A 19,314-nucleotide genomic window follows, 5' to 3' on the forward strand; every position below is an offset into this window, starting at 1 on the left:
GTGGCCACTGACCATGTTGAACACCAGCTACAAGATCTTTGCCAAAGCTCTAGCTAATAGGCTAAAAATAAAGATGAAGTGGTGGATAAGGGAAGAATAGAAAGGATTCATCCAAGAATGGCATGTTCTAGAGGCTATCCTAATGCTTTGGGAAGGACTACAACTGGCCAAGGAAACCCAACAAGATATCTACTTTCTCAAGGTATATTTTGATAAAGCCTACGATGGAATGGGGCTTTATCCTCTCCTCACTCTAGGATATGGAAGTAGGATCCGGTTACATTTCCTACGTTGAGCTCCTTCTCTCCCAAGCCATAGGTGAGATCGAGATAAATGGCAAGAGCTCTCCTCCCTTCATGCTCAAGAGGTCTATCAGACAAGGCTGCCCTCTAGCTCCCCTTCTCTTTGCTATTGCAATAGACTCACTGGGATGGCTCCAGGACAAGGTTGATAGTGGTTCCCTGAAAGGAATTCAAGTTGAAGAAGGTAGGAAGATCATCTGTCAACAATTCGCGAATGATACCAACCTGACTCTATACAATGATGACCTTTCAGTTAATGAAGCATTGGAATGTCTTAACGTTTTCTACCTAGCCTCAGGTTCCAAAAGATGCCACAAGATGGCCAAGATCAAATGGCAAATGTGCACACTGCCTTAGGACGTAGGAGGATTGGGGATAGTTAACATTGAGAGATCAGCGGTGGCAAGGTTTATGAACCAGTGGATAATCAAGGCAATGCTAGACCCTGACCCAATCTGGGCAACTCTAATCATATGCAACTTAAAAAAAGTTAGGCGCAAGAGATGTAGACACTGGAAGCAGATTCCCTTTGAGGTGGCAGTTCTAGGAAATGAAACATGTATAGCCAAGGGTTCAAAACTATGGAAGGGAATGTGGAAAGCCTGGGAGTCAACAGGTCATTATATCAAGCGGAAGGGCTCTTCAAGAAAAATGGGCACCTTTTGCAGTTAAGGTTCAGTTTGGTTCCCCATAATTTGGTGGTGCAAATAAGCAAAAAGAACTTGAAAGGAGCCCTTAAACTCAAAAAGAAGAGGATATAAACTTGGGGAGACTTATGGAACCAAGAGTAGAGAAAATGGTTGGAAGACGAAAACATGATGACCAAATTTCATCTTAACAGATTTGACCTGAGACTAATTCATGAGAGAGGTTCTAGTCAAGAGAAAGCATGTCATGGATGGGAGGCCACCTCAGATCATCCCTAAGGGAATTCAAATGGGCTAGACAAAACCAAGTAACTCCGCTCCCAATTTGGGTAGAAGGCCAAGAAGAAATACTAAAGACACTCAAAAAATGGCATAGGAGAGATCCTTGGGGAACATGGGTGAAGAGATTTGAAAAGGTTTGGGACAAAAACATCTTTGAGAAGCAATCCTACTCGCTTTGGCTAATCCTACACAAAGGAGTTTGGACTACTAGAAGATCTCGTAGGATCCGGCCATGGCGAGGCTTTTGTAAGCAATGTAGACGTGCCCAACCAAGAGGACATTCTGTACTTATTACTTAATTGTAGACTGTCAAAAACATTATGATCTTCATGCTAGACTATCGCTAAACTATGCTGATCTCCTCCTGGGAGACACCTCTAATAGAGCTCCTCCAAACTAGAACACCATCCAACTTCGGCACTTTGGTTAATTTGGTTCTCATGGTGTGTGAAAGTTTTTGACGATAAAGTCATTGATGCTACTAATGTCTTTTTAAATTCATGTGTGCAGCCAGGAGCACAATGATATTCTCCAAAAGATCCTCACAGCTCAGACATAGATACAGGCATTCCCTCAGAGAGAAGATCATCTTGCCCAAATGAAGAAAACAACTTGTTGGCGCAGATACGTCTACTTACGGAGAAGGAAGCAAATGAAAGAGAACAACCTCATCACCAAGAGAATGAAAGCTCCGGCCCCTTTGTAAATCACAACTCCTCCTACTATTTCTCCTGATCCTATCTCTGTACCTACCAGTGTGCTTGAACCCTTGGCAGGGATTGAAGCTAAGCCTGTAGATATGTCTGAGGATGATTGGAATGAGTTAGATGCATTAGCAAAACTATCTACTATTAGACTTCATCTCGCAGAGTCAGTTTATTTCACAGTAGTAAATGAGCAGACTACGGAAGATTTGTGGAAGAAATTGTGTGCCACTTATGAGAAGGAAACTGCCTCTAATAAAGTTTACCTCATGAAGAGGTTGTTTGAGCTGCAGATGAAGGAAGGGGTCTCCATTGCTTCTCACTTGAATGAATCCAATATTATTTTCAGCCAGCTTCAGGCTCAAAAGATGAATTTTGATGCGGAGACTAAGGCAATATTTCTCTTATGTTCATTGCCATCCTCATGGAATACCTTTCGTACAGTTGTCAGTAACTCTGTACCTGGTGGAGTACTAAAACTGGATGATGTTGTGGGTAGCTTGTTGGCCGAGGAGATTAGATGGAAGTCTATGGATGGCAATAAGCAGGATGCAGCCTTAAATGTGCAAAGGGGCAGATCACAGTTCAGGGGGAAGTCCCAAGAAAGAGGAAAGTCTCGTAGCAAATCCAGGGCACGGAACATTGAGTGTTACCACTGTGGCAAGAAGGGCCATATGAACAAGGATTGCTACAAGCTGAAAAGGGAGCAAAAGGATAAGAAAAAGAAAGCAAATTGGGTGCAAATAAGAAGGAAGAGAGTCCAAGGGAGGACAAAGGAAAAGTGAAGATTGAGAAGATCAATGCAGTCACACATGATAGTGACAATGACATTCTCTTCATGTCTAATTTATTTGCAGAGTTGATTACCACTTCAGATGATGCATATTCCCAGGATTGGAGTTTGGATTTTGGTGCTTCATTCCATGTTACTCCCCATAGGGAATGGTTCTCCACTTATGACAGTGGAAAGACAGGTTGTGTGCATCTTGGAAATGACTATGCATGTGACATAGTGGGAGCAGGTGACATAAAGTTTCTTTTGCAAATGGGTCTGCATTTGATTTGAAACATGTGAGACATGTGCCTAAGTTGACCAAGAGTCTTATTTCAGTGGGTCAGCTAGATGATGTTGGTTTTTACACCACTTTTGGCTTTCAAAGTTGGAAAATTCAGAAGTGCTCTATGCTTTTGGCCAGGGTTGCCAGGTGTGGGACTTTGTATCCCTTACATGTATCAGGGGGTTTGATCATGTTGTTGCAATAACTGAGCAGCCAAGCACTTCTTTATGGCATTGCCGCCGGTTGGGCCATATGAGCCAAAATGGGATGAAACTCTTATGCCGTTTGGGTTATGTACCGCATTTGAGTTTTTCTTATTTTGAAATTTGTGAGCACTGTCTCTATGGGAAGCAGACTAAATCAGCCCATAAAAGAAGGAGAAAGAAAGAGTTTGAAAAGCTTGATTTGGTGCATTCAGACATATGTGGTCCTTATGACCTAATCAATTCCCTGCCTATAGAGCACTTCAGAGGTAGCCAAGAATGGTTTACTTTGCAATACAAATTTATTTCTTTAGTCCCTTGAAAGAGATTGTGGTATAATCCCATCCACGAGAAAAAAGAGCATCTTGTCATACCAATCTAACACTGTATCCAGCTAAACTAAAAATAAATTAGCATCGGGAAGAGCATCTGCTACCCCAATAGGCTCTTCACCATTCATAATCCTAATCAAATAATCTCCACAACATGCATTTTTCCAGAGATGTGAACAATATTATAATCATATTCTTGAAGTAACAAAATCCATCTAGCCAACCTACCTGACAATTGTGGCTTATTCACCAAATGAATGAGAGCTTGATGATCCACATTAGGTACTACTTTACTACCTAATGGTAATGTCAAAATTTATGAAGTGAACATATCATACCTAATGCCTCCCTTTCCGTGACACTATAATTTTGCTCTACTCTAGCTAATCTTCTACTTGCATAATAGATTGGCTGAAACCAACCTTTAAGAAATTGTTGCATTAAAAAAGCACCAATTGCTACATCTGAAGCATCAATAAAAATATGGAAAGGCAAATCCCAATTAGGTGGTTTAAGTATTGGTGCCACAACTAGCAATTTCTTAATGGTATCAAATGCTTTCTCTTGCTCTTGCCACCTATAAGCTTCTTCTCCTTTTCTACTTAGCCTAGTCAATGGTGCATAAACATGAGATAAATAATGGAGAAATTGACTATGCCACTTAATTTGCCCAACAAACTGTGATAACTACTTCAAAGTTGTCGGTGCAGTAGCGTTTTGAATTACTTAAACTTTTCAAGGGTCTATAGCCATGCCTTCCTCAAAAATGATGTGTCCCAACAATACACCATGCTTCATAGCAAAAGCACATTTTTTGGGATTTAGGCTTAACCTTGCCATCCGACATTTTTCCAAACACAACCTGAGATATTGCAAATGATCATCATTCCTTTCAAAATAGGAAAATCATCAAGAAAAACTCTCATGAATGTAGTCAAATAAGGAGCAAAAACTTCCTTGATCCATTTTTGGAACATTGGAGGAGAATTCTTCAAACCAAAGGTCATCACATTACTAGCAAAACACTCCCATTCCATAATGAATGCAGTTTTGTCTTTGTCTTTAGGAGCCATCCGGATTTGGTTATGGCCAGTGAAACCATCAAGAAAACTATACATTTCATGACCAGCCATAGCATCAACCATTGTGTCACAAAAAGGTAATGGAAATGGATCTGTAATTGTGGTTGCATTTAGCTTTCTATAATCAATGCATACCCAAAGCTTACCATTCTTCTTTGGCACTATGACTATTGGTGAAAGCCATGTTACCCTATCCACTGGGTAGATGAACCCAACCCAGAGCAACTTATCAATTTCTTCTTTGACTTGCTTTGCATAATTTGGATTCATTCTATATCTTTGTTGGATCATCGAGACAGCATCTTTCTTCAAATTGATCCGATGTTGACAAAATGATGGATCAACTCCTCTCATATCCATGTACTACCATGCAAAAACATCTTTGAATTCCACAGGTAACTTCTTCAATGCCTCCTTGAAATCCTCATCTAGTAGAGCACTTACTTGAACTATCTTTGGATCATGTCCTGCCCCAAGATTCATATCTTGAAGTTCATCCTCCTGAACCCTAGCACATTTTCTCAAATGATCTTTAAAAGATGTTTTTACTTGAACAAGAGATTGAGTCTCTGGTTTCACATAAAAATAATTTTCCTCATCTTCAACATTCCATTGATCCTGATTCTCTTCATCTGACTTTTGAGTTTGCCCATTGTTCTACTCCTCACTCGAACTAAGTGTTTTCGATTTTGGAACTAGTTCCACTTGCATCAAGGATGGACTGCCCGTCTCTTTTCTCTAATAGACTCAAAATACCCTGTACATCAATCTCAAAGATCAAGATCAATGCAGGATTTCTTTGGAGAAAATAATCCTCTTCATCATCATTAACTTCAGCCATCATATTAATTCCTTTAGCCACCAAGGGTTGAACATTTTTAGGCACATTTTTCTTTGGCACTATAGAAATCTTGAACTTCTTTTTCCCCTTCCTTATTGTGACCCTATCTACTCCCCAATCTTGCTTAATCTTGGCTGCTCTAAACCATGGCATTCCTAGCAACATGGAGTGGGAGTTTTCTTGTCTTTCTAAGTGAAGCACCACAAAGCTTACCATGAAGGTCAGCCCACAAATGCCAATTTGCTGGTTTCTTCTTATTCCAAGTGGTTGAATCCTCCTTTGATCAACCATCTTAACTTGAAATGGTGCTGGTTCCATTTTCATTCATACAAAACTTCATGTACAATTCTTCTAACAAGATACTCACTCCCATCTAGAGAGACATAGTAAGTCTCGTAGCTCTTGTTTTCAAGAGAGATATCTTCAAGCAAGACGCTTCAAAAGTAGACAACATAGCATAGCGCCATGTACTAGAAGGTCACGAATAGCTACAATAGGATTCAACTCATGGCTTCTTCATGAATGTTTACCACAACATTATATGGGATTTTATTGTGCTAATAATGGAAGCTTTCAAGCTCCAAACACTTTGTTATTAGGTCTGATGAAGAGCAGCCATGACTACATCATCCAAGCACCTACAGGCTATAATCCAGATCAGGAGGTTGGGTCCATGAAGCAACAACCGGAGCCAGAATTGTTTGGCAAATTGAAAATGGGTAAGGCAACTAAACAAGAGGAGTTATCTCAAGGCTTACTGAGGGATAAAATTTAGATTACATTGGATCCAATTTTGAATTGGATACCGGCTTTCAAAACTCAGTTGGTGTCCACTTTGGCAACTAGTGAGAAGTGCCTAATGGATAAGGCAAAAGAGGAGGATCCTCAAGATAAAGAAGAAGTGCCAGAGGTACATGTAGCACAAATTGACGATGTGGATTACACTATTCCCATCATAGGGGTTGAATATAAATCCCAAAGGCTCCCTACAAAAAGAGGTCAAAGCTTAGTTCTCTCTTTAGGTGTCATCGATGCATAGGCTTTCTCCTCAGATGTGTAGTGATGCATAGTCATGTGGTGATGCTCTCCTTCTTCCTTCAATGAGTGGTTAATTCTCATGATTTCGATTCTCGTTTTTTTGATGTGAGGTCGATGCACAAGTTTCCTATCCAACATGCGGCAATGAACATGATTTCCTTTTCATGATGTATAGATAATGCATAGGTTTTCCCTTTGATGTGTGATTGATGGACATGTTTTCCTTTGATGTGTGATGGTACACAAAAACTGGTAATGGCTACTCATAATTCCTCACAAGAATTGCTTGTAAAACCAAGGTTCATTGTAAAGAAGTCTATAATTGCTAGTAAATACAAGCATTGGTATGGAGCTACTAGTAAATCCAAGGTCAAAAGCAATGCATATGGAGCTGCCTATAAATCCATGAATGGTATGGAGTTTCCTGTAAATCCATGAATGGTATGGAGCTACCTATAAATCCGCAAATCCTTCTTTTAGATGTGTAGTATTGCACAAGGTTTCCTCTTCATTTGGTCCAGAGTTGCCAGTAAATCCATGATGGTATCGAGATGCTAGTAAATTCAATGATGTGCAGTGATGCACTGATTTCTCCAATGAAGTCCATTCCAACTTTTGACATCTTGAGAGGTCAAAATTCCCTCAGATCCAATGAGTCCCACTTCCTTTGATGTTGTGTAGGTTGGACCCAAAAAAGGTCCCCCAATTCTCATTGGTTGCACCAACAGCCTTTTTTTCACACGAGTCATTCTTTCGACTCAGTGAGTGGTGGATCTTCATCTGTAGATACCTATAGGATGGACTAACTCATCCATTGATAAATGTTTTGTAATAGAGTTTTGAAATGGTTCTCAACCGTGATGATGAGTCCTAAATGTTGTATTCCATAAACTAGTTATAGTTAAAGCATCTAACTTCTCATCAGGTCTAGTAGGAGTTTGGTGGATTTTCATCTATTCACCATGAGTGATAGTCTTAATCAGGTCCATATGCATGGTTAATTTCTAGCCACAATTAGGCATAGTAGCATAAAGTTAGGCACATAGCAAGCGCATCTTCATTTATGAGGGGGGAAATGAAGGTTGAGAAGAACATTGGCTTCTTTGTCACCTATATCTTTCTCATACCACACTCGAGCCAAACCCTCTAGAAAGTGGGAAGAACCAATAGCCATCTATCTTTAGTAAGAAAGTTGAGAGAAACACAATGACGCTTGAAGGCCATAAGATACTCATTTGGATTTTCTTCAACCTGTCCACAAAACACGAGAATGTCAGCCATGCTTGGAAAATGGAAAAGAGAGAGACAAAATGAGGCTTATCTATCGGCAAACAATGGAAAGATGTAGCTTGAACTGAAAATCAGATGAAGATACATCCACAAAGCACACATAGGCAGGGTAGGGTGTGACTGGTGTATTGTGAAATACTACATGGGAAGAATCTTCAGCTTAGAATAGCTCACAGACAATCTTAAAAGGACCAACCCTCATGATATTGCATCCATCTTTACAAGCGAGGGTTAGAGATGCGGCGTTGCATGAGGTTGTTCATCAAGGCAAACAAGAATGCCATGACAAATGTCAATAGTTGGAGAGCTTACACATCACCTTCAGCTTCTTCTAGTTCTTGTAGTCACCATGCTATTTCTTCAAGGGGTGTGCAGTTTGGCATCCTTCTTTTGTGCAATGTTCTTAAGGACTTTTGTGATGATCTTTCGAAGTCAGTAAACTCGTATCAAATATACCCAACACTTAGTTTCATGATGACCACAGCCTTTGCATTCCTTACAAATGATCACGCTTATTCATGGCTTGCGGCTTTGTTGGGGTGGTGCTTCCACTCGCTTCATGCGTGATTGAAGTACAAGCTTCACGTGCCAAGAAATCAGTAACTATATTTTGATCTCGAGGGATATGCTAAATTTTTACCTCTTCAAATTGTTGGCAAAGTTCCAATGCTTGTTGATGCTGTGGAACCAAGCCTTCACTCCGCACCTTCCACCTTCCGCTAACTTGTTCACACATGAGTTGAGAATCTCCTTGCACCTCAAGTTGCTTGATGCGATGTTCTTGCACCTTTTGTAGCCCAAAAATGAGTGCCGAGTACTCAGCTTGGTTGCAAGTACTTGCTGGTGCAGACTTGCTATAACAATACACCTCACCCCTTGGTGAAGTGAGCTTCACACCCATACTAGCAGCCTTGGTCGAAGGTTTGTATGCGCCGTCGAATTGGAGGAGCCAAGATGTCATCACACCAAGACTAAAATTCGGACATCCCAAGTTTCTTGGTAGTCCAAGATAGGTAGAAGGAGAGGGTGGGTAGAATTCAATATTTGATCAAGACATTGAGCACCAAATAAACTTGCAATCCTTTGTTGATAGTTTATCTTTAGACCAAAAAGAATTACAACTGAAGCTCAAAATGAGGCACAAAAGGTTGATTAGGTACAAAGGGATTCCTTGGTCAAAACATTACCAACCATAGCCGAGAGCCCTAGAAAGCTTTGTAGTGAGATCGAGAAGAAATCATTCAAGACGAGCTTATCCACAAGAATTAATAAGCAGATGCCCCAAATCTCCCCCCAAGCTTGAGGAGCATCCCACCCTTCGAAGAATGTCACCCCTTTAATTACCTCCGATGTAGCAAGTAGCTCGATCACCGCACAATCATTGTACAATCAATTGTTGAAGATCGACATGAAGATCAAGAAAGAGATCTCGCCAATTGGTAGCTGTAATGAGCAGAGGACCGAGCACCAAATCCTTGAACTCGTCGAGAAGTGACATAAATATCCACCCTCCTCATGTGGCGTGCATCCAAGGAGTGAACTTGAAAAAGTTCAGAATCTACGATCGAGTATCAGATATGAATAGAGCACATGAAATGAAGTACTTTTGCTTTTTACAACAAGAGGAAACTCCCTACGGTTAGAGAGTTACAGTTCATGAGATTTCACCATCTAAGCAATATCATTACACTTTCATCACTTCCTATTTGCTGGCCCATTGGTAAGTCTTCCTTTTGTAAATGGGGAGGTCTTGGGTTCAATTCCCACTCCTTAATAAAAAGAGAGGAGAGGAGAAGAGAAGAGAAAGAGAAGAAGAGGATAGGGGCGCGAGATATTTGCAGGAGCCCGAAAAGTCTGTCCGTGATGCGCAGGTCTGCCAGAAGACGCGTGGCACCACACAGAAGACGCGCAGGAACCACAGGAACCTAGAAGATGCACAAGAACCGTAGGCTAAAGGCACAAAAATTGAGAAGTTCTGCAGTCGCAGAGACGGAGAACTGCGAGTAGAAGATACGCAAATTGGAGGCACAGAAGCAAAGAACTGCACACGGAAGGTGCTGTAGAACTACACCCAGCCATAGGAGTAATGAATTTTACACCACTAGTCGCAGAGATTTCGATCCCAGCAGCCACACCAATTCTATTAACTAGAAAAGAATTCGAGGCATGAGGCTAGATGCTAGGCATGGCGACGCTCGAGGGCCATGGAGGAAAAGGGAACGTGAGGGAAGAAGCATTAACATAGGTGGGGAAAAAGGGATTAAGAGGGGTGGGAATGAAGAGGGGGACTATGCCACAAGGGGGACGGGAGAGGGGGAAGAGGAGCATGTACATGATGGGAGGTGGAATATAGAGATGGAGACATCAAGGGAGGAGGGTCATGCTTTATTTGAAAGGAAAGATGGGGGGAAGAAATTAAAGTACTAGCTAGGTGGCTTTACAAGAATGAGCATGCTCCATCAAGAAATAGCCCCAACTTTTATAGCCAAGAGAGGGGGTCTCTCCCAATAAATGCATCCTCCCACATGCATGGTGTGTGTGGAAGAGTCTCCCATGTGGGCTAGGTGGTTATGCACTCTCAATTGTGTGCGACAACCCTTTGCTTCATTTTTCCACATACATCAACCCCCATATCCCAAGTCTAAGATACTCCCTTGGTCTCTTCCCAAATTTATAATACATTCAAACATCTAGGAGGACAAGTGGAGGGTTGGCACAAGGAATCTTGCCACCTCATCCTACTTTCCCATTATTTAACTTGCATTCTTGGACTTTCTACACCCCCCCCCCACATGGGCCTATCCTACATGGAGGGTATAATATCCATCTCCACCTATTTATATTACTTCTCCCATGGTCCTTGGCCATATCTCACTAAGGCATGGGACTGCCTAGGTGGAGGGGTGATACATGGAGGACCCATGCCACCTTATCATTTTATATTATTACTACCATGGATTATGTACAACACAACCTTATGGGTCCTCTTACGTGGAAGGGTGGCAGATGGTCATGCCCTGCCACCTCAACCCTGGGCCTTATGTACACCATATTTTATTATACTATTGCCACACATACAAGCACACACACATATTTATGCCTTTTACTTTGGTCAAATTTATCCATAACAATACTAAAATGCCATCACTCTTTACTACCAAGAGAGAGAATACTCGATTCATAATGAAAGAAAGTATGACCAATTTATGCATTAATTTTCTTTTAAAAATTTCCTCTAATCCTTAAAATAAGATATTCCTCAATTCAAAATTTTTTGCTATACCTTAGAATAAGATATTACATGAAAGTACACAAAATTATAACTAAAACAAGCTTCAAACTCTATTGTGAGCTAAGCTAAGAATTCTGTTTCTTTGTTAGAATATTGGCTTTGTAAGTGCACAATGATGTGACCATTGTTGACTTTATACATTGAGTTTGTTTTGTGACTTCTTTCTCTATTCCTTAGAATAAGGTATTCTCCATGGAAAATGCACAAAATTAGAACTAAAATGGGACACATAGATTATTGTCAAGGGAAAAAAATAGGGGTCAATATTATCTCAAGAGTATTGGCTTAGTATAAACACAAGGATATCCAATTATTATCTCAAGAGTATTGGCTTAGTATAAACACAAGGATATCCAATTATTATTTTTAAAGCTAACATAACAATTTCACTTTCTTTTCTTATATTTTTTGATAGGGCATACACTTACTACATGCTTTAGAGAAGTTCATGAAGAATATACAAAAATAATGAGTAAAATGAGGTGTTATGAGATATTGTAATGATTCCATTATGTGAAGTTAGGAATGTTCTTTTACAGCCCACAAAATTATCATGGCAAAAAAACATAGTGCCTTCCACAAAATTATCATGGCAAAGAACCATAGTGCCTTCCACTAATTTTGATGAGTTTACGGTATCAAAATTTCATCCATTTCAATGTCCTTTTTTTTTTTTGAAATTCTAAATTCAATCTGTTAAATATTATTTCTTAAGCATACTATTTCTTAAATATGTCTTTAACAAATAGATAACAAGGCTTGTCTTCTCTCCTTTCATGTGATATATATACTATTCTTGGTTTGTGAATGTAGATATTTATGAAGGGAGATAAAGGCATGTTAACTCTTTCATGTGATATATATACTATTCTTGGTTTGTGAATGTAGATATTTATGAGAGGTAAAGGCATGTTAACTCTTTTAATATTCCTCAATCTCTATTTCTTATTTCAAATTGTAGGTCCAAATTATTTTTATTGTATATTTTCAATAAGTTAAAGCTAACCTAACAATTTCACTTTCTATTCTTATATATTTTCATAAATTATTATTTAAGCATACTATTTCTTAAATATGTCTTTAATAGATAGATAACAAGGCTTGTCTCTTTTCCTTCATGCAATTGATCTACTATTCTTGGTTTGTGAATGTATATATTTGTGAAGGAAGGTCTTGGCTGAGAGGTAAAGGCATGTTAATTGTTTTAATATTCCTCAATCTCTATTTCTTGTTTCAAATTGTAGGTCCAAATTATTTTTATTGTATATTTTCAATAAGTTAAAACCAATTGCGTTTCATTTTGTTCTTTTTTCTTGCTTCAACTATTTATAATTTACTTATATGGGTTTATCATCCCTCTTTCATTTGGTTGATTTGTTAATTTTTTGTATGTGAATACAAATTTGTGGGTAGGAGCAAAAGTTTAGTGAGAGGGGACTTTTTGCATTGGAATATATAGTCCTTTCGATTGTTTCATTGTAGCATGAATGATTGGGACAATAAACTTAGATCATGTATTATTGTTTCCCCTATCCACGAAACTAGGTATGATTAGACTAGAAAATTACAGATATCAAAACAGGTTCATTGCTTTATTGATTTGACTTTATTGGCCTTTCTGCAAATTGTTGAAGAATCAATAGTCTACTAAGAAAAAATTATGGTCTTTGACTATATTCAAGCCTTTAAATGTTAGAACTTTAAAATCTTAGAATCTGAGGACTTATTGTTTGGAATAGGAAAGACAAAAATGTAAAATGAGCAATATTGATATAGCTTATAACCTCTGATCTTGACGAATATAAAGAATCACAATGAAGAATGGATTTCTCCAAGTGTATAGATTTTGTATTTCTAAAATTGAAAAGGAAAGATCAAATACTAAGTCTATAGAGGTGCATTGTTTTTTTAACAAGTTTACACATGTTTTCAAGGGTATATCAACCCAAAGATGGTGAGTAATAAGAAATTGAGGCTAAAAAGGGAAGAGGGGCATGAAGACTTGTCTAAGGTTTGACACACTAGTGCTAGATGCGGTAGATATTTTGGAATATGCAATTCGATTAGAAGATGGCATTCACTATGTAAAAAACCCATATAGCACATGCGTTCAAGGATACTTAAGAAACCTCCTACCTATGGGTTTTCATAACCTATGCTAAAAATTTTGAGATGATTAAAGTACCCCTTTTTTATAAAAATTCAATTTTGACTTATGCAACCCCTTAGATATGTATAAATAACCCCCCAACAAAATAAAACCCCTTCTCTCGAATGCATGTGCTATCTTACATATTGCTTAGTGACCTCCCTATGAAAATTTTCAAAGGGGACTCATGATATAATATGCCAAAAGATTCCAAAGGCATTGCTGAAATGCAGTGTGCAACTTGAAGCAAAGACACTAGAGGTATCTTGGATGAGGAAGGCTCTACAACTTCTATCCTACAAAGAGTTTTGAATATAGGGCACTTGAAGGTGGAAGGTCCAAGGACTTGTTGTTTGAGAAGCAATATGCTTGATTCTATTTTGGATTTGAAATGTGTTATACTTGTCCCCTTTTCTTTATTACCCAAAGGGCTAGATTGGATATTCCATTGTATTTTGTCTACTTTTTCAATTCCAAGGAAAGGTCTTGGTGCTACACAAAAGAAGCTCAAAAAAATAGCTTTTGTGGCTCTTTTGAAAATTCCGTGTACACAAAGACTCTCTTTTGGATAAATACAAATTAATAAAAAAATAAAGAATCTTTGAAAGATCTTTCGAGAATTGTCTCCATGCTATGCCATATAGAATACTAGACAGAGGCATATTTTACATTCATGCGCTTCCCTTATTTATCTTAAAGGGTTAGGTCACCTTTTAGAGAAATGAAATTCTCTCATTGGTGATCCACACGTAACACATTATAACTCTATCTAGGAACCAAAATGTTGATTGATGATTGAAAAAAATTGCACTTTCCTTTTCCATTCAAATGTGCTCCTTGAAGAGGTAAGGGTGTCTTTCTATTAATGAGGAATTTCTTACTTATAAGAGTATTCTTTAACCAACTGCGTGAATGTTGATACGACTTAATGATCACTAGAAATGTGAGACATCATAGTGCTAATAAGGCATTGCACTTAGAAGATTTCCAAAAAAATGTGTAAAGTTCTAATCTTGTCTATTGACAAGAAAAGACATACAAATAAAGCATCACATGCACACAAGTTAGAAGAGGGAAGGTTAACACATATATAAGGACACTCATTAATCTACCTTGGTACCTTAATATTTGTAGACATCTCCCTCAAACTCATTAATCCATTCCTCGCGACAATTATCTTAATATGTTACTGGAAATTATGTGCATCTCCAATGCATTGAGGTTCAAGTGGGAATGATGTGGTACACTCAAGTATCTAACTTCATGTGGTACACTCATGTAGTTACCTTGGGAACTTCGGGTCAAAATGTTTCCCTTGCATACATTCCTCCTTTCCTAGCACAATCACTTTTGGAGTGCCTTTTTTTCCAACCTCTTTGAGGCTATGCCAAAGGCTGTGACATCCTTAGGTCATGTTCTCACATGTGAAATTAGATTTTGAAGTTTATCTTTCCAAATAAAGATTGCTTATTTATAAAGAAGAAAGTAAATCTAACTTTCAAAAACCTTAAAATTGACTTTCACAATAGGAAACCATCGTAGAACCTTCATCCTTGTCTAATAGAATATGTATTGACTTGCATTTCTTGTACACATTGATAAAAGCTTTGTGTCACCATATAATATGTTTTGTTTATATGACATGTACTTAACAACTACAAGAAGATTTCTATAAGCACTTGTGTGCTCATTTATAAATAAGCATTCTAGCCAAGTCAAGTCCCCCTCAAAATTTTTAAAAAATTCACCTCTACATACCTCAAATGTATTATATGCCTATTTACAATGTATAGACCTTGAACTCATCTAAGGATGGCTTAAGACTTGAAGTCGAAATAATCAATTATAAGCAAACCATCTCTTAAGTTTTTCTTACTTCTATAAAGAAATGCCTCAAAAATGGATTTATGTGTTGGGTAGTACAAAAATTGTACCGAAACATATGCTTTATCACGTGGAAGGGTTGAAGTAGTAAGCCTCTACCTAGCCACAATAAAAAACTACTTCCTCTCATGAAATAATTTCCCAAACAAAAATGGAATGTATATCTCAAAGAGGAAATTAAAAACGACTTCTCAAGAACCTCATGTACAAGCCCCTTCCTCCATTTTCCTTTCACCCCTCCTACCTACCTTAACATCTGCCTTTCGTTCTTTCAAGGGGTTGCTCCATCGCCCTCAATTTTACTTTCCCCTCCTCCCAGTACTATAACCCCTAGCTTCCTTTCCCCCTTCCTCTCAACCCTTCTCTTCGGTGCACTACTTAATAAGGATTTCCATTTTTTGAGCCTTATGCCACATATCCAAAAGAAATTCACATACTCCAATAACTAATGGCATTTCCATGGCTGCAATGCCTTGGGAAAGAACACCAGAGAAAAATGTACTTACAACAGGTGATGAAAAAATCTACAATGAAAAAATGTTGCCCTCATGAATAGGAGGAGCACACCCAAGGTAGTCTTACAAAACCCCAAACTCCAGATCCACGGACCGGATAATGACATCCACAGAACCGGATGTTGTAGGCTAGCATGGAATTTTCGAGGTAAACCACTCTATTACGTGGAGTGGTGCCCTGATCAGAGCAAGAGCCACATTGATTATACCTGCTACACAAATACAGCAGGGACAGATGCAGCTCAAGATGATCCTGCAAAGACCATAAGACCATCAGCGCATGACATTTCTTACGAAAGCTAACTAGATTTCGCGACGCAGTTTGAAAGTTGAGAAAGGGAATTCGCAGAACATTCATGGGATCTTTGCGCAACAGGAAAAAAAACGCTACATGGACCGCATCAATCCAGAGCCAAACTACGCTCCACAACCACGGTGGTCATCAAAGCAAGCAAAACGTAGGGGCACTGGGAAAGGAGAACTAGTTTTGTGGAGGGAGAGAGGCAAACCCGACGATCCAGATGAGGATGCCAACGAGGGAGAGCAAGGTAGCGAGGAGGGCGAAGGGGAGGCCGAGGAGGAAGCCCAAGGGGCGACATTCGCCATCGCAGCACATGATAGGGAGGAAAAGGAGGGGGGGAGGGGGATACAAAGGAGGATTGGGAAGGGGGCTGAAGAAGAAGAAGAAGAAGAAGCAGCAGCTATGGCGGTCTGTGAAGCAAAACGAGGGAGCTGAGAAGAAGAAGAAGCAGCAGCAGCAATCGCCGTCGGCAACGACCAAACTCTAAATTTAAGGAACACGGCCGGCACAGGACGCTGACCAGCCTCCATGCGTGTGACTCTCCCCCACACGTTTCATCCCTCATCCCCCCTTCTGAAACGCGTTTTCTCCCTCTTCACCTTTGACTCTCTTTCTTTACTCATATTCATACGTGAGCTTGTTTTGGCTTCTTGCACCTCCCCTCCACACCACCACCATCCTACAATTCCCAACACACCTACCTCATCCTCGCCCCCCCTTGCCGCCTCGCACTCCCGAGTTCACGTGACACAACATATATCACACACGTAGGCATTGGGTTGCATATCACACTTTCATCCAAACTGCATCAAGACAAAACGTCGCATTTTTGCGGCAATGCAACCGAATAAAATTCCAATATCTCTTTTTACAAACAAGGCCACCCCCCTCTTCATTGCTCATGGTAATTAGATGGATCAACTAGCATTTATGCATCAAAACCAAATACCATGTTCTATTGTAATGACAAGGCAAATGATACTCTTTTTCTATTGTAATGACAAGGGAAATGATAATCTTTTTCTTTTCTTTTCTTTTTTTGCGAGCAAAGAAAAAGAACTTTATTATAAGGAAAATATGACAGCTTCAGAGCTTAGCAAATGATACTCTTGCTCATGGTCACATGCATCATTTTCCCTACACTTCGAGAACTCCTTTAATTATTGTCAACAGCACTTATGCATCAAAACCAAATACCATGTTGTACTGTAATGACAAGGCAAATGATACTCTTGTTCATGGCCACATGCATCATTTCCCCTACACTTCAAGAACTCCTTTAATTATTGTCAACTCCTTCACCTGCGTAAAAGCCAAGGTAGCATTACCCTTACCCCCCCACCTTATCTCTCATGCACTACTACTTGTCATTCTTCTGTCTTTACTCCCTTCACTGTTAGTATAAGTTGTTTATTCTCAAGCCCAATCTTTATTCAATAAAACAAAGCATCATCAATGGGAGCCTTATTGCTGCCAATTATCAAACCAATAAGAACCTTACGTACTACCATTCAAAAAATCGAGATAAAGAACAATTACGTAGTAGAGGATGAGGGTTATAAGGCTTAAGGAGTAGGGAGAAGAAAATGTTGATGTTTGACATTTTGTCCTTGCATTTTGTCAATGGAAGGGCTTAATAGTGATTTATAACTAACGCCACTTGGAAAAAAGAGAATGTGACATGGCACAAAATCCAAGGGAATGTATTAAAAAGGACACAAGGTTACATTGACTTCTTTGTAGGGTGGGGATGTTGCAACTTATCAAGTTGATCTCCTTCATATGAGCCCCACATTGATGTGATTCCAAAGGACTTTAACAAGGATATCCAAACAATATTGTAAAAATGAACATTGGAAATTACAAAAATAAAAATATGAGTATTTTAAAATTTGAATTGGAACATTGTTTTGTCTCTTCCTTCTTAAAGTAAGGTATGTCCCAACCATGAAACCATCAATTTCATTTATTAAAAGTGAAGATGATGGGTAATGCCCACTAACATACTAAGATGGTTTCCACCACATTTCACATGGTTTCCACCACATTTCACAAGAAGGAAAGGCAAAGCTACATGCTAATACTACCCTAAGGTCAAAGTCTATGTTTTCTTCCAACACAGTAGGTTGCAAGTTTGTTAGCACAAACATGAGGAGCCATTATGTTGATTCAAGCTAACATAAGGGATAAACCCCTCTATAATTAGAGTATATGTTGATTCAAGCTAACATAAGGGATAAACCCCTCTGTAATTACATGTGAAGCCACAAGGAAAAATATGAAATTTTCTCGGACATGATAATTGACATGAACCATATATGTTTGGCAGCTAAGAGCTGTATGAAGCAAGTTAGAATTAGCTCAAGAAACATGAGTAACATCAATGGCATATTATGAAAGAGCTTGGCATGTATGAACAACATCAGTTTTCCCAAAAAGAAAGTGATCGTGCATTATTTAGAACAAGTCTACAATGCTATTAAAGGCATGTTTCCCAAATCTAAGTAGAAATATAGAATTTACCTCTATCCATTATCAAACTAATTGGAGATGGTAGTTATGGACTAGCACCATCACCATTTTGTAGGCATGAAGGTAGCTTGACTTCGTAAATGAAGCACAATTGAAGGTTAACATTGTTACATGGGTCATTGGTGGGAGATGAGACTTAGCAGCATGTAAGAAGTCATAATTCTATCATCCAACAAAGTTAAGGATCACAACAAAGTTGAGGATTAGTAGCATAACATAATTGCAAACCAAATTCCCATCATCCAAGAAAGATGAAGATTAGTTGTGCTAGAAGTTGCATGATGAGAGCCTTTTCAAAGGCAAGTTAGAGCAGTGAAGGAATTGAGAAGTTGATTGAGCACATAAGATCCTTGAACTCTGCAACATCCCTTTTGGTTACAATGAAAGTGTTGTATATATGATAGGGATCAGAAGGATTAAATCTCCTTGACACTTGTATGTCATTAAGGAACAAAGTGGTATGATCTTTAGTTGATGAATTTGGATTGTTTCTACATTGCAACATTCTTTCATATTGGGTACCCTTCAAGTGTAGGACCAAAGTGATGCTTTCATCCTATGTGCCATTCAACAAAGTTTGTGGTAGCTACTTGGTTGAAGGCTCCAAAGAAAACCATATTCTCCAACATGGTATTAGAGCCTTATTTTTCATTGTCTAGATTGACACGAAATGAAAGAGTTTCTCCTAAATTGAGAAATCATAGTGTTCAATCAAGTAATCCCTCAAGATGTTAGCCAATTGCCCATCCACAACTTTGAAAACACCCAAAAGCTTGATGACTCCACTTATCCAATTTGGGTCCACCCATTCACTTTGGAAGATGAAGGTCCAAGGTGACCTTTGTGTCAAAAGAATGCCATA

At 38.9% G+C, this 19,314-nt stretch overlaps 1 protein-coding gene across 1 annotated transcript; it reads right to left on the reverse strand.

The window, feature by feature from the left end:
- Positions 1 to 15,589: 15,589 nt before the first annotated feature.
- On the reverse strand, positions 15,590 to 16,366 carry LOC147898195 (signaling peptide TAXIMIN 1). The gene is made up of 2 exons (XM_087379638.1): positions 16,129 to 16,366; positions 15,590 to 15,872 (listed from the first exon to the last, which is right to left on the reverse strand). The coding sequence occupies exons 1-2, from the start codon at positions 16,233 to 16,235 to the stop codon at positions 15,749 to 15,751; spliced, it is 231 nt and encodes a 76-aa protein (XP_087235764.1). The 5' UTR covers positions 16,236 to 16,366; the 3' UTR covers positions 15,590 to 15,748.
- Between the last annotated feature and the right edge of the window lie 2,948 nt (positions 16,367 to 19,314).

This window comes from Dipteris shenzhenensis, chromosome 9 (assembly GCF_047967505.1).
Source record: "Dipteris shenzhenensis isolate YYH24624 ecotype China chromosome 9, Dip_SZ_1.0, whole genome shotgun sequence".
Lineage (NCBI taxonomy): Eukaryota > Viridiplantae > Streptophyta > Polypodiopsida > Gleicheniales > Dipteridaceae > Dipteris > Dipteris shenzhenensis.